The sequence below is a fragment of the Anneissia japonica genome, unplaced genomic scaffold, assembly GCF_011630105.1.
Source record: "Anneissia japonica isolate Jap-2015-1 unplaced genomic scaffold, ASM1163010v1 scaffold3798_len331662_cov138, whole genome shotgun sequence".
Taxonomy (NCBI): Eukaryota; Metazoa; Echinodermata; class Crinoidea; order Comatulida; family Comatulidae; genus Anneissia; species Anneissia japonica.
In genome coordinates, this window is record NW_022746449.1 from 117,932 (window position 1) to 133,944 (window position 16,013).

The 16,013-nt window shown below is 33.8% G+C and overlaps 3 protein-coding genes across 6 annotated transcripts in view; all 3 read left to right on the forward strand.

The window, feature by feature from the left end:
* The window catches only part of LOC117120218, a 28,086-nt gene extending 26,117 nt beyond the window's left edge, over positions 1-1,969 (forward strand). Inside the window, exons 25-26 of the mRNA XM_033265231.1 lie at positions 892-1,143; positions 1,553-1,969. Of these exons, the coding sequence (XP_033121122.1) occupies positions 892-1,143; positions 1,553-1,701 (401 nt within the window). The 3' untranslated portion in view covers positions 1,702-1,969. The remainder of the gene's footprint in view (positions 1-891; positions 1,144-1,552) is intronic.
* A 1,058-nt stretch (positions 1,970-3,027) lies between these two features.
* Positions 3,028-9,927, forward strand: LOC117120229 (hyalin-like). Of its 2 annotated transcripts, none has more exons than XM_033265246.1 (8): positions 3,028-3,085; positions 4,052-4,171; positions 4,617-4,736; positions 5,353-5,604; positions 6,523-6,807; positions 7,044-7,313; positions 8,024-8,311; positions 8,638-9,927. In XM_033265246.1, exons 2-8 carry the CDS (start codon positions 4,129-4,131, stop codon positions 8,943-8,945), a joined length of 1,566 nt encoding a protein of 521 aa, XP_033121137.1. In that variant the 5' UTR covers positions 3,028-3,085; positions 4,052-4,128; the 3' UTR covers positions 8,946-9,927. The 2 variants fall into 2 exon arrangements, with proteins under 2 accessions (XP_033121137.1, XP_033121138.1); XM_033265247.1 differs by having other exon boundaries at positions 3,036-3,079.
* Positions 9,928-10,824: 897 nt separating this feature from the next.
* Positions 10,825-16,013, forward strand: part of LOC117120223 (hyalin-like) — a 23,820-nt gene continuing 18,631 nt past the window's right edge. For all 3 annotated transcript variants that reach the window (XM_033265238.1, XM_033265237.1, XM_033265239.1), the window contains exons 1-4: positions 10,825-10,959; positions 13,204-13,326; positions 14,107-14,361; positions 15,641-15,922. In XM_033265238.1, coding sequence (XP_033121129.1) covers positions 10,902-10,959; positions 13,204-13,326; positions 14,107-14,361; positions 15,641-15,922 — 718 coding nt within the window. In that variant the 5' untranslated portion in view covers positions 10,825-10,901. The remainder of the gene's footprint in view (positions 10,960-13,203; positions 13,327-14,106; positions 14,362-15,640; positions 15,923-16,013) is intronic.

The window sequence follows — 16,013 nt, forward strand, 5'->3', positions numbered from 1 at the left end:
TATTCAGGGGAGCCGGAAGATAAAAACTAAATACTCTTTTTTAAAACGAAAAGAATGGAGTATTTAGATTTCTTCATATAGGGAAGAAGGCTGGTAACAGGTTTATGGTTGAAAGAGGAAATTGTATGAGTAAGATTGTACTCCCTTTGATGAGGTGGACATGAATAGCTTTAAATGCACCTACATTCCACATTTAGCGTTACTAGTTGCAAAGCAGCGGGGGAGGGTCCCCTTTGACAAAAAAAAAACAAATTAAAAAAAACATTCTAGACCTACTTTTTCAGGACTCGTGAGCTAAAATTATTTCTGTTACAATGAGAAAATTAGAAATCGGAAAAGCTCATTTCCCGCCAGCTAGGAATAAAAATTACAATTTTCAAGGGGAGGACCCCGATCCTCCTTTCTTTTGGGGTTCATCGAATCATGGACAAAGTATTGCGTATGCAACTACTCAATTTTTTTTGTATGTATTTATACCGGTACATACATAAAAGGCCTATTTACTTTAATAAGAATGAGAAAATTTTACCTGACCGTTTTCAAGAGGAGAAAATCTTGAATTTTGAAGAAATTATAAAAGTCATTAAAAGATATATCAGAAGTCGGGAAAGCTAATTTCCTGCCATTTAGCAATCTAAATTTTCCAATGAGAACCCGGACTTTCCTTTCTCTTTGGGGTTTATCAATCCATGGAATCATTTTCAAGAGGGGAAACCTTGATTTTTTAAGAACTTAAAAGTCTTTCTTGACACCTGAGGTGTCAAGAAAGCTCATCTCCAGCCATCTAGGAATCCAACTTTTCGTGGGGAAAGCCCCCGGACCCCCTTTCTCCTGGTTCAGTGGCGTGCAAGTAGATGCTAATTTCATTATTTATATTTGAATTAAAACCAGATTATCCACAACTTAACGGATGTCCAGGCGACTTAACTGTTGGTACAAGCCAAGGAAAAAATTACACGGAAGTCTGGTGGGCAGAGCCAAATCCGCCCAGTTTAACTACTATTAAGAAAAATGAACAATCACACTCGCCAGGAGATAGATTTGAAGTCACAGATGGAAAACCAACAGTTCATACTGTGCAATACTGGGTACAAGATGTATACCTAATGGAAGCACAATGTCTATTCAATATAACTGTCATTCGTAAGTTTTCTTTTTATTTTCTTTGTTTTATACATATAACTACACTTATGTAGAATAATAATAACCGAATCGTATACCATTTTTGTTAATGCAATTTGAGTTCTCCTAAACTTGCTACAGCTAGGTGAAATGCAAAATAACACCGTGAAATGCATGAAAAAGTTTGAAATTTTTTGCTCTTAACCTGTGAAATTATGAAACTAAAAGTGCAACATACTCGGCATTCTGGGGTTGAATAGCCATATTGTTTGAAGTCAACACATCACCCCCTCCCCCCCCCCAAAGAAAAACCATTGCAGCACTGAGACTCAGTAGCGTCGATTGATTTTTGTGTTTTTTACCTTCTAATTTCAAAATCAGTTCTCAGACATAGTGAGTTATAGTTTAACGTTGTGTTTCTGTTATATAGCCCGTACCTACCATGGCTGTTTTAAAGATACCACCTGGACTTCAGCTGTTCCACAATACAATAATTTGACAATAGATTGGTGTATACAGGAATGTTACAAATTCAGATATCCGTACGCTGGATTGCAGGTCGGTTATTATTGTCGGTGAATGAATGAATATTTAGAGATTAATCGAAAACCCGAACATGAATGCAATTCGGGTTGTAGTGGTAACTATCGAGAAATATGTGGCGGTGATTGGCTAAAGTCCATCTACACCACAGGTAGGTCAATCCAATCAAAATCATTGCCATGAATAACTTTAATAATCATCATGATACATGTATTCAGAGTCATTCCAAATTGAAGACGTTAAACATTAGGGAGCTTTAGATTTGCGAGACATATTAGTACCCTAGAATGGATTAACACTTCCGTGACCGTTCTTCGCTTTCCACACAACCGGCGAAACGTAGATTCGGATTTTAGTGACGTCATTACGTTCTAAGATTTATGTTTGATGATTGTCGTTCTCCCACTAACCCCCACCCCCTCTCCCCAAAAAAATCGAATCCCCTTTACTTCGTTCCCATTAGCGGCAGTATTTTCGCCTTAAGGTATTATTGTGTGTGTGTGTTTTCTTCAATTTTAAGTACTTGTTTCTGTTTTGTCATTTTGTATGTTGATCTCTCCGTTTACTGTATTAAGGTGGTATGTTATGGTTATTTTCTTGAACTGGTGTGAAGCGATTACTTGATTTAATTGAATTTTGGAAGAAAATTGGCTTGCGCTTTGCAATCTAAAGGAAAGTCGCATTACAAATGCCAAGTAACAGTATTGTAACTGAAAAACAGTAATAACATAATCTTAAATTATGCTTTCCTCTGATTAAATTAAAACCATTTAAGGAAATAAAGAAAGATTTTAAGCATTTTTCTTCTTTTTTTTTTTTTTCTATTTTGGTTATCATGTTAGTTCTTATTTTCTAATAACATTGTATGGCAATAGCAAAAGTTTGAAATTTAAATTTCATTTCCAATTAAATAACTTCTAGAAAAAACTACATTATTTACCCTTACGCTCCTTTTCTTATATTTCTCCATGTTTATTCATCGGCGGCAGGGGTGGCGTCAGAATTTGTCCTTCGGGGTCAGGGGTCTCCTGAGCGGGCGATGTCCACGACGAGAGGGCCGATGTTCCCACGAGAGAAAAGTGGGTGTAGTTGGGCGTCGCTCAAAATATCTTGAATGTGGCCCAAGGGGAAGCCCTCGAAAGAAAAAAAGAATTTCAAAGGCTTATTTAATTGATTTTAGAGTCCACTAATATGTAGAAAATACATATAGTTTGTTTTCTCCTTGACGAATTGTGGTTTTTCCCCCTCTGGGGTGGGGATCTTTCATTGTCTCCTCATCAGTAAATGTTACTTAATATTTTGAGCAAAATCTTAAGGGCATATTTTCTCATTATAATTACAGATTATAAGGATGATGGTGCTGGCGGTGACGATGATGACCGTGACGGTGGTAGTGGTAGTGGTGATGGTGGTGGTAGTGGTAATTATGATATAATATTTATTATTTAGATGGTAAATTATTGCATCGGACACAGTTATTTATAAGTGTAAAATATAAAATCACTAATAAGAGTACGTTTTGCATAAATATTTAACATAAAAATAACGCTAAAAAAAAGATCGACGTTTCGACTCCTTCATGGTGTCATTTTCAAGATAAATTGATGAAGTAAAAAATATACAGCAACTATAATCAATAGAAAAAAGCTAATCTACAATGTCAAAGTTCATAACAGTGGGATATTAATCCCTGTGTTAGATAAAAAGCTTTGCTTTGACAGAGCTGGGTTCAGACTGGGTTTTAATTGTCTAATAAATAGCATTTCATGAATGAGACAGTCAAATTTGTTCCTACATTTCTTTAAAATGCTGAAACATGACTCAATACTGCTTGGGCTGATATGATGGTCCTTAGCATGTTGTCCTAACAGAAATCTTTTATGTTCAGCAATACGTTGGTGGAGGTGTCGGTTTGTGTATCCGACATAACTTGCATCACACAAGTCACATTTAAATCTGTACACAACACACTGCTGATTTATGATTAAAAATATAATCGCCTTTTTTTTATAATTAATAGTAATAATAATATCAGACATCATCAGGCGCAGCGGACTAGTTGTTGTACTTTTCAATAGCTTTCTCCTCCCCTGAGGGTCGCTTTATGTCCTCTGCAGCCGGTGAACAGGCGTACTTTCCTCTGTCCACGATAGGGCCGATTGGACCAGTACACCGGGGTAAACCCTTACTCGTCTCGAAAGATGTACTGGGTTCTTTAAAGTGCACATGAGCATTTGTGTACACTAGTAGTCCTTATCCGAGAAGACTTGCTCCGCCACAAGTTGACCGCGAACCCGTGCCGATGTTAATGGCTATGGTAGCGGTGCTCCTGACCTAACCGCTTGGTCATTCAACATGCTCATTAAAGTTGCATTCTGTTTTCCAGAAAAAGTATGTAATTCGACAGAATTCTAGTGTGATAATCAGGAGTGCATTCCAATTTCATTGCAATGTGATGGCACTATGGATTGCTCAGATGGGTCTGATGAGAAAGATGAAATATGCCGTAAGTATTACCTCAAGTAGCCTTGATAAAATACTGTTAAAGCAGGGCGTAATCAAAAACTTGCGCCCCTTAGGCTCTCCACTCTTGATTGGTATTTTGTTAAATAAGCAAAGCGCTTAAATAATTATTATTCACATCATATATATTTTTGCCAGCTAACAACCCTCACTTAATCATAGATTTCCTCCACTTAACCTCCGCACCCCCACCAGGTTCCTCTAATGTCAATATTTCTAGATACTCCACAATGTGTTAACTCGATCAGATTTAGCCCTTTATTATTTGTATACTGTACATTTGTTATAATATGAATTTAGCTACTAAAATAAGGCTTCATTAGTTCAGCTTCTGATAGGGTCTGAGTTCTGACAGAGGTTGATTTGTATTTTTCCATTCTTCGTTCACATGTAAAGACGTTTTCAACATTTGTTTTCATCTTCTGCAGAGACAAAACCTTGCAGAGACAATCAGTTTGATTGTGGAAAAGGCAGAATTTGTATTCCATTAACATTGTATTGTAATGGGAACAATGACTGCGAAGGTGGTATCGACGAAGCTACTTGTGGTAAGATTAGTTTTCATTTTTATTTCAAAAAACTCGAATTAAATATTATATTTTACTATAATTAAATATTATATTTTATTATAATTAAATATTTTCTCATCATCATCATCATCCTCATCATATGCACTCTATGCATAATTAGACACCAAGCGTATAATTGTGGCTGGGAGTTTTCAAGGAGTCTGAAATTAAGTGCCCATATCCTCTTTTTTTTCTGTTGAATGTTTAAATTTTAGCAATATCAATACCAACAATTTCCTAGCTATTCATATTATTATTAATATTAATCGCGTGGATGTTATTCCCTAACTCAGTCATAACAACACTCACACTCACAAGTTAATGTTAAAGGTTAAACTTACACTCTTTTGTTTTTTATTATTAGTATTGTTTGTAGGCCTAAGCCATGTAAGTTTCATATTTTATATGAGTTTACTTTAGAAGATTGGAGGACTTGGATAAGTAAGCCATCGTATTCCCCTTGGTAAAGCAGACATGTTCAAGTATCTTTAAATGCACCCGCATTCCGAATTTTAGCGTTATTGTTTCTAAACTAGTCGTTTAGTGGCGTGCACAAATATATTTATTTGAAAAATTTTATTTGAATTAAAACCAGATTACCCAAAACTTAACGGATGTCCGGACGACTTAACTGTGGGGACAAACCAAGGAACAAACTACACAGAGGTCTGGTGGACAGAGCCAAATCCATCCAGTTATACAACTATTAAGACAAAGGAACAATCACACTCGCCAGGACATAGATTTGAAATCATAAATGGAAAACGAACAGTTCATACTGTGCGGTACTGGGTACAAGATGTATACCTAAGTGATGCGCTATGTCTCTTCAATATAACTGTCATTGGTAATATGTTTTATTTGCTAAAAAAAATTTCTTATGTTGTTTTTAATATTTTTTAGGATTTTGTACTATACCTATATATAATATTATAATGTATGAAGACATACCTGTAGACGTATTGCTATATGAAATATATTTGTTTAAGTAAAGAGACGGGTTGAACCAGGATTGAAACTCGGGTCTCCTGATGTCTTACAGTAGTAAAGCGGCGGTATTTGGTATTAGACATTTGTTGAGCTCTACCTTATTTTTGATGGAGCGCTGAAGTACAATAATCATAAACAATATACTTTGAACTTCTGTTCCGCTACTAATGTAATTCATTTGAAGACGTATGTATTCCAATTATTGTAATCCAATAACAATAATATTAATAACAATAATAACAATGGTTTCGGCAATAATGGTGGTGGTGATGAATATTAATAATAATAATAATAATAATAATAATAATAATAATAATAATGTGCCCCAATATATTGCGCGTCTTGTCACTATTTTTCCCCTTTCCCATTCCTGCTTTGATATGACTTGTTTCTTGCATTTTTATGTCATTTTTAGCTTTTTGATGATGTCAATTTTAACATTTTTATGGTAGTTTTTTTATAATGTATTATTTGATATTTTTATATTAACCTGTTTTTCATGTATTTATGATGTTTTTAATCACGTTCTTATGGTAGAACAATATTATTATTATTATTATTGAATGAGTTTTTGTGAATAAATAAAGTGACTATCTATCTATCTATCTATCTATCTATCTATCTATCTATCTATCCTCTAAATCATTATTAGGAAAATCCTTAATTTTAGCTTCCTTGCCTTCTCATTTGTCCATTGTTTGATACCATCACCATTTGTCAGCACTGATGGTTTGTAAATGTAAGCTTCTGATGATTCATTTTTATTTTATCGTAGATAATGAAAGCCCTGTTGTAAATTGCCCATCGCACTCGAGCAACTTTGCTTCAAGAGAATCTAACTCCGCTTGGTCAGTGTCCACAGACAGAGGCTCCAGGTTTGCTAGGCTAGATTGGCCACCAGTTAATGCTACCGACAACAGCGGCACTGTGGCCTCTGTTACTTCAAATTACAAACCTGGTGACGTATTTCGCGCCAGTAATGTTGCATATCAGATCACGTACACTGCAATCGATGAAGCTGGAAATCCGGGATATTGTTCATTCTTCATTACGGTCCAAGGTTTGCAAATTGAATTTTTCTTAATGTATACACTATATAATGTTTCAAACATTACATAAAAAACATAATTTATTCCGTCTTAATCATATATAATAATTGTTTTTTTAATTATTTTTTAAGGAAATCAGAAAATCTATTAACAAACCTAATTCTTTATCATATTTGGAATAATGTGAGAAATTAAAATGAGAGTGTTGATAATAATTTTAAATTTGTTTTTATATTTTCCTGTTTAGATTTGGAAAGTCCGTCAGTTGAATGTCCAACCCATATAGAAACACGATCTGCACTCGTATCTTGGGACATCACGATTAGTGATAATATTGCAGTAGTCCATTACTTTACAAACGACTCTCGTGTTACCTCAACTAATTCTTTACTAAATGACAAGTCTATCACTCTAGCACAAAGTGGAAATTTTCCTGTTGGTACAACTTTTATTGAATACATGGCGACAGACTTAGCTTGGAACGTAGGAAAATGTTTCACCAAAGTCACTGTCCAAGGTAAACATAATTAGTAGTGATTTTTAAGTCAAGGCAATTTACTTTAAATTCCAGTAAAATGTCTGTATTTAGTAATTAGTAGCGCTTTTTTCAACTCTAATCACATCCATCAAATAACCGCTATGCCGCAAACCTCTGTCAATGGTTCTATACAAATATCAATACACTGTTTAGTAATGAATAGCAGTTGTGACAGATGTATTTCAAGCACTGTTCAATTTTCCACAAATTTATACAACTGAGCATTTTTCACCACTCCCCTGAATTGATTTCCTTTTCAATTGTTATGGCTATTACCATTCTGGTGGAACTCTCTTGTGCAGAACATAGTTATACGTCTACAGTATTTGTGTAGTAGGAAGTACGAGAATAATCTTCTTGCGGATCAACCTCACTTAAGATGACGGAATTGGCATGACATTTCACATTTTGTAACCAATACTTTCCAAAATTCTGCCGCGGACATATCATAACCAAAACATTTTAAGACCCAAAATATCTTGAACTTATCGAGTAAAGATTTGTCTGCCACCTGACGGAAGTTAATATTATCTAGATTTCTCACAAATTCTTGTATTGCACATATCAATTAACAAGCCACAAAACAAAACTATGATAGACAGCATTGGAATGTGTATGTTAACTTTAACGATCGGTTTTTATGTATGTGAATTAATACATGAAATATTTTGTTTTATATCTTATTTCAGATACTAAAAGGCCGACAATAACTTGTCCTAGAACTTTCTCTAATTATTACGACTATATATACGGGTTTCATCGCCTTGTTACTGATTATGGAAAGTCTTACGCAACAGTCATATGGTCGCCTCCAAAAGTCGAGGACAATAGTGAAGGGCCTGTCACGTGGGAAAGTTACCCATATACATCTGGTGATAAGTTTCTTCTTCGAGCATTCCCACCATACACTGTGAAGTTTACTGCATCCGATTTGATTGGCAATAGCAAATCCTGTTACGTATATTTCACGGTAATAGGTAAGCCTTTTTGTTATGTATTATTGTACTTTACACAAAGGGCCTCTTCCAGTCAGCTTTGTGCTGTATGTGTTACCCTCTTAAAATAGTATAACAAATAAATAGATAAGCACATTCATTTTCATTAGGGTATGGACTTTTTACGCAAGTACAAGTTGTGTCCAAAGTTTATGTCGATGTTACTCAATGCTCAATTAGTACCTTAGATGTCTTTTTCAAAAGTATATGTTTTGCCGCAACCTTTAAAATATCAATTCATTGTTTGATATTTGTTAATTTATCGAAATGCTGAAAATCGGATTGCTTTTCTGTACATTTTAATTCAGATATCGAACCGCCAACTATCACATGCCCGACAAACATCACAAACTACTACGACACATTATTCGGCATTAATAGAGCTGCACTCGATCCAGGTTCTTCCACTAGTACAGTCACTTGGGATGGTCCTACTGTCTCGGATAATAGCGGACGTGTGGTGAGTGTGACGTCAACTCACCAATCTGGAGATACTTTCGCGCCAAGATTCTACCCTCCGTATGAAGTGGAGTATACTGCCGAAGATGAGTCGGGAAATACGAATTTTTGTAAAATTCACTTTCTCGTAGCTGTAAAGTCAGCCTCTAACTTATAAAACTCCTTTAATTATTGTTTTGATTTTTTTAAGTATTTGGAATGTTTAATCTTAAATTTTAAATACAATAATGAAACTTTAATAATATACTTTTTAAATAATTGTCTTCATAATGCACATTGATTGTTTGAAATATAGTTTCGTATAGTTTCTATAGTTAGTTATTGATGATCATGTACAATTTTGTATCGTAAAGTTCATAAACGATAATTTTCCGAGCATGGGAACACCGATAGGTTAGGTTGTTTAAAGAGATGAATAAGAGAATACATTCCTATAATATGATTGAGTAACATCACCGTTTTTCAAAGTTGTTATAAACTTATTGTTAATGTTTTTACTTAGTAAAATAATTAACCAGAAATTATTCTTAATAATAGTTAATGGTTTTGGATGTAGGCATAAGTAGAACAAAATACATAGTTAAGTTCCTGTTAGTTTCTGTAGTTATTGATAATTGATCATGTACAATTCTGTATCGTAAAGTTCATACACCCCAATACGATACTGTTCCGAGCATGGGAACACTGATAGGTTACATTTTTCAAGAGATGAACAAATGAATTCAAATAATATTTAATGATTGAGTAACATCACCGTTGTTCTAAGTTTGTATTATTCTATGTTATAAACCTATTGTTGATGTTTTTACACAATAAAATAAATAACCAGAAATGATTCTTAATAATGGTTAATGGTTTTAAATGTAGGCCTAAGTAGAGCAAAATACAAAGTCTCTATGCGCTGTAAACACAAGTGTAAAGATGTTTGTAAATGTAAAAGAAAAAAAATAATAAGGATGAAAGTACCAAGCCAACCCAGACCCCTAACGACAGTATGGGGATACGCCCTCGTCGCTAACCATGGACAATAAAAGGTGAATATCGAATAAAGGAGTACATCGTGTAGCAGATCTCAACGAATGTTGTTAGTTGTTCTTTGCTTTGTATTATAAATGTACTTCTTAAATTTATGTAAACATCAAACTAATTCAGTTTTAGCAGCAAAGTTGATCAAAAAGATACTTGAATTTTTAAATACCTGATTATAATTACAGTAAGTAATGTACGCACACCTCATAAAAGTAGGCATGCAAATGGCATGGTTTCAAACGTTGTAGACTTTCTACAGACTGCCGTTCGCTAAGGTAGAGTAACAATAAGTAAAAGTGGGTTTCCGTTGTTCAAAACCATAAGAGGAGTGATATGGTGTAGCCTATACGGTTGTGGTAATATCCACTTCACTTTACAGGCCTAGTAGGAAAATTGCAATCCAATATGAGTAGGCATACTTTTTCAAAGAGACCCAAGGAAAACCAATCCAATAGCTATGTGACTGGTGCCAACAAGCTTGATTACGAAAAATACTACAAATCCAACTGGAAACTGACATGGATAGGCCTAAACCATCGGGAACGGTTAATGCAGATTAATATTAAAAACTGGAAAGATAATAGTAGAAAAGGGGTGGTTATGCACCCTTTCCCTTTAGTCTTTAAATATTCAAGAATCTGTATCTCATTAACTGTTCTTGAGTTTTCCGTCAAATATCCTTTTTGTATCTTAGGAAATCATTACCAACACAAAAACAAAAAAACAAAAAAACAAAAAACAAAAAAAAATTTTTCCTCCGAGACTGGATTTCAAAGTTTCCGCCGTACATCTGAAACGTGTCCTCATAATAGAAATATCCTTTAAAATAGTTTAACTGTAGTTTCTATTTTATTATATATAATTATAGTGTCATGTCAGCCAATGCAGAGGTAATACAAAACATTTAGTCTAGAGTATCAAACGGTTTTAGTTAACTAATCCTCCCCAGCACTGTACGGGTATTAGAGCGCCCTCGGTTATCACTATTAAACTTCGAGAGCGGAAATTGCTCTTGGTATCTTAAACTCTGGCAAAATATAATTACCCTCAAATGTTACTGCCTTTTTGACTCGGCTGCTTCGAAATGTTATCCGCTATCTTTAGGTTACTGGTCTGTTGCTGCCTCGTTGTTGGAGGTTTAGGTGAGGTTTACTGACACTAAAAAGAAATTTTAGGCAAACTATCAGAGTGGCTGGTCTTAGTAAAAAATGCGATTTAAAATAGAATTAATGATGTTTAAAACATTTTTTTTGTTCCTGCTGCTCTGGTATTACCTCTTTGAAGGTAATTACCTATTTGTAGGTAATTACCTATTTGTAGGTAATTACCTATTTGTAGGTAATAGGCTATGTACATTATGTATATATGTTTTTCATGATTCTGCTAATGTTCATTATTTTTGTGTTATGTATGATTTTTCAGCAATAAGTGTTTAGATTAAGATGACTCTGTAGTCAATTTTACCTGGCTAAACATATCCTATATTTACTTACTATTCGTTTGATTTGAACTTCCCTCTGTTTACTCTGTTTTTTATTGATTGTTCTGGACGCACTTTCCATTAAAAAGTGTGCCACTGATAAAAAGATGTAGATCCAAATAAATTATTATTAAATAATTATGATATTATCTATACAGTAGGCCCTAAGGTAAGTTGGTATAGCACCTTCCCGGTAATATAATCGAGATTCTAGCATCATTTGAAGTAAGTTTATTTTAATATTTTTCTATTAATATATAAAATACTGTAGGCCTGTGATTTTCATCAAGTGCACCTCAGCCCAAAATGCCAAGAGCCAGGACTTCGAATTAGTAGGGGTGGGGGGACTGGCTGTGGACGCAATATTGCAGAAATGACCAGAAAACAAAATGGTCACTATCAAAATTGTATGCAGTTTCCTTCTTATTCTTTTTCAAATACTTATAGGGGTCTAGTCTGGCTCCTCACCCCCTTGAATCCACCTCTGCCATTTTACCAAAATATTTTAGAGGTTTTTCGTTTCTGTAGCCTTCAACTATCATAATATTTCCTCCACCTTTGTCCAGTTTTAATATATTTCCCTTGTGTCTATTGTATCGATCAGCGATAGCTCTTGCCGGTACCTACCAACCGGTGCATAGGCTAATGCGGAAGTCTTGAAGGCCGTCGATGTAGGTTAGCCTATCCAGGGGCCTATCCTACATAAGAGATGTCCTAAAACATTTTTTTAATCACTCTGTTTGATACTTGATTTGATAATCTGAAATCCGACCTCCGATAAAGGTGCCATTAGTATCCCGGACAGGCCTACCCGTCGAGTTTAATGAAGATGGCACGGCCTGATACGAGAGAGATACCATTACCACCTTGCATTTTGGTGTTTAAGAACAGTACATTACTGTTTGTTTTTAGTTTCTCTAAGAGCATCCTCAATGTGTACTTTAAAACAAAAATGTTTGTTTGAAAAATAAATAAAATTTTAAAAATTAAGAATTAGCCCTAGTTATCCACCAGTTCTTTGTCACAGTCTTTTGCCATCCTGTCGTTTGTCACCCGGTCCGTTTCAATCCTAATGTCGGTTGTCATGCGGTTTTTAACACCAGATTCCTTTCCACTAAAATTTACATGCATAACAATCGATAAATTGATTTAAAACTTTATTAAATTATCAATTGGTTGGTATAATCGACATACCGATTTGTTGTTTTACCATATTTTGGTTTACTATTTTTTTCGGTTTACCGGTTTACTTATGATGCTATAAAAATAATAAATAATATTATTATTGTATTTAATTGAAATGGCTTGTGCTTGAACTAAAAATTCATATTTCAAAATAATTCGTAAATAAATAATTATTTTGTCTGCAAATTGACAATGTTCTGTTACTTTTCTTTTTCTATTATACACTCTTTTTATATAAGAACACATTTTATAAGAACACTGAGGCTGAAAGCGCTTAAAAGTTAAGAACAAAATGAGAAAACAAATTGAAGCTGAAGTAAATTGTAAAATGGGGTTTTTATTTTTTTATTAAATAGAAAAATTAAAAAATCTTATCTGTACCTCATTTAGAGTTGGTGTGACTATGCAATATTCTCTACACAGCAAAATATTAATGTACAATATTAATTTTATATGTTTGAAAAGTGTATAAAATAAGAACAAAAGAAAATGTTGAGCCTGAAATCAGCAAACTAATAAGAACACGAAACCTGGGCAAAATGTTACTGGTTCTTATTAAAAAAAATGTATTATAGACTTTACTCTTCCGAATCCTGATTTCTCTGCATTGTTTTACTATGCGTATAATCAATATATTGTGTTGCGATGCCTAATTTGAGCACTATCTTTTATCAGAATTGGGGTTTTTTTTAACTTTTTTAATTTTTAAATTTCGTCCAAGGTTTTTGTGGTACTTATGAGTATTATTGTACACTTGACCGATGTATTGGAGCTACATGGGTGTGTGATGGAAGTAAAGACTGCGAATATGGAGACGACGAATCAGCAGACAATTGTCGTGATGGTACGAAAACATAAGTTAATATTCATTCATTCATTCATTCATTCATTCATTCATTCTTTCCTTCATTCATTCATTCATTCATTCATTCTTTCCTTCATTCATTCATTCATTCATGGATTTATATATTTATTTATTTATTCATATAGTTTAAAGGTACCGTACATTTACAAATATCAGCTGTACCTGAAATTGTTGTAATTACAAAATGAATGAATACATTCATTCATTCATTCATTCATTTATTCATTCATGCATTTATATATTTATTCATTTATTCATATAGTTTAAAGATACCGTACATTTACAAATATCAGCTCTACCTGAAATTGTTGTAATTACAAAATAAGGAACATTCAATAGAAAAAATATAAGATATTAGAGTAGGCCTACAGTATATACAAACAATCTAGAAATAATAACATTTTAAAGTTACACAATTAAAAGCCCAATGCTTAAAACGTTAACATTTAGCGCATTCTTAATTGGTTTATAGCCGAAGGCCAAATGCAAAGCAGCGAACTTGAAAATTCAAAGTGCCATATTCGGCCTTGCAAAATAAACGACCTAACTTTTTTTTTTAATTAGGCCTACTATCAGGGAAATATTATTATTTGTTTAATGAATGTAATTTCATAGTTATGATTGTGGGCCTAAATTTTGACAATGCCCTCTTTACTCACTCAGTAAAGAAGGCCTACAAAACTCTATGAGCTGTTGACCCCATAAGCTGTTGTTACATATTGATTATATATTATATTTTATTTTTTGAATAAAATCCAGATGTATATCCACGATTTGATCTATGTCCAGACGACATAACTGTTGTTACGAACCCCGGAACAAATTACCAAACAGCCAGGTGGAGGGAGCCAAGGGCAAGAGATAATAAAGGTATTAAATACAGAGGAAAATCAGATTCGCCAGGAAATAGGTTTTATCTCAGGAACGGAAACAGCACGGCTCATAATGTACGATACTGGGCCACTGATTATGCGGGCAACACTGCTTACTGTACCTTCAAAGTAATCGTCATGGGTAGGTTTGTCTTTGTCTTTATGATACGACAATAAGTATTTGTTATACAGTACAGAATTAACTTACGATTTGTGACATGCCCATTCGTTACACAGAATATATTCTTAGTCTGTAAAGCCCTTTCCAGCATGTTAAATTTTATTTTGACAAAAACCTGTGACATGTCGAAATATAGTCATGATGACATCACATCATGACCATATATAGGCACATCATGAATATATATGAGCATACGACAGATTTTTTGTCAAAGAAAAGTTGATAGAGCTTAAGAGGTTTACACATTACGATATTACTGCAATTTGAGGATGTTTCCCGAACGATTAAAATCGTAACGGTTCTGGATCTTGAGGATATTTCCCGCACGATTAAACTCGTAACGGTACTGTAGACCAAACCCAGTACCATTACGATTTTAATCGTGCGGGAAATATCCTCAAGATTCAGAGCGTTACGAATTTAATCGAGCGGGAAACATCCACAAGATACTTGAATTTTTTTTACAAATGAAAATACATAATTTTGATAATACAATATAACAATTATTGAAAAATAGAACGTACATTTAAAATAGTAATTTGTATAAAAGAGTTAAAAACAATTTATAAGAACATTGAAATTCAAAATTATTATCTTTACAAAAAGGAAAAAATAATTAAATGGGAATTCACAGTTACGTTGTACTTTATCTTAAGGTTAATTATAAACACACAACGCAAAAACAGAACGGAGTTATAGTCACTACAAGCGTTGAACTCCTTGTTATGAAAATATACTTATTAAATGGTACTGGATCTCACAAATTAAGTAGCCTACCTACAAAAACAAAGGTTATAGTTTCCTAAACTAAAAAAATTATGTTTCACTGAACTTTTGTTTAATGTGACCTCTGTTATATGACTCCCTAGCAATATAACAATCGCTAATAAAAAAAAAATAAAACTTCAAAATATTGCAAAGTTATTAAGTTATTGTACTGTTATAGTACAGTAGTAATCGCACTTGTAAATTGTCCTTCGCAGAAACGTTGCTTCATTCTGTTGATAACATTTTACACTATGGTAATTTAAAATTGTTAAAAACGTGTTTAGCTGAGCTTGATACAATATGTAGACCTACTGATCTATGTATGCTTACTTTATTCTTACAATGATATTATATGATAAATATTTGTTTCGTGCAGACAAAAGTTGTGTATTTTGTTAACAGATTAAATTTATTATTATCTAATCAGTTCAGTAACCTAGGCCTAATCTAAACTTTTTTAATTTGACTGTAGATAAAGAGCCACCGAAATTAGAGTGTCCACAGGAAACATCTAACTACTATAAGATGGAATACGGTTTTATGCTGATCTCTATTGACGATGGAAGCCCGAATGCCACAATCACATGGACGGTAAATGCTACTGATAATAGCGGAGTTTCGCATATCACAAGTTTTCCGTACCAATCTGGTGATGTGTTCCCGATACGACTTTTTCCGCCATACGAAACTACAATAAGAGCATCAGATCCGACCGGTAATACAGATGAATGTATTCTACGTTTTGCTGTTGTTGGTATGTGTTACACAAGTATATATCAATTAGCTTTTATAGCCAATTGTTTTTATCCTTATTTTCTTCTTCTATCTCATTTTCTTATGCAAGG

Excerpts from the sequence above, each read along its gene's own strand:
- LOC117120229 (XM_033265246.1), top strand. The coding sequence starts at position 4,129 with ATGGATTGCTCAGATGGGTCTGATGAGAAAGATGAAATATGCC. Across the intron at positions 6,808-7,043 it reads ATTCTTCATTACGGTCCAAG|ATTTGGAAAGTCCGTCAGTT; the intron begins GTTTGCAAATTG and ends TTTCCTGTTTAG. Across the intron at positions 7,314-8,023 it reads CACCAAAGTCACTGTCCAAG|ATACTAAAAGGCCGACAATA; the intron begins GTAAACATAATT and ends ATCTTATTTCAG.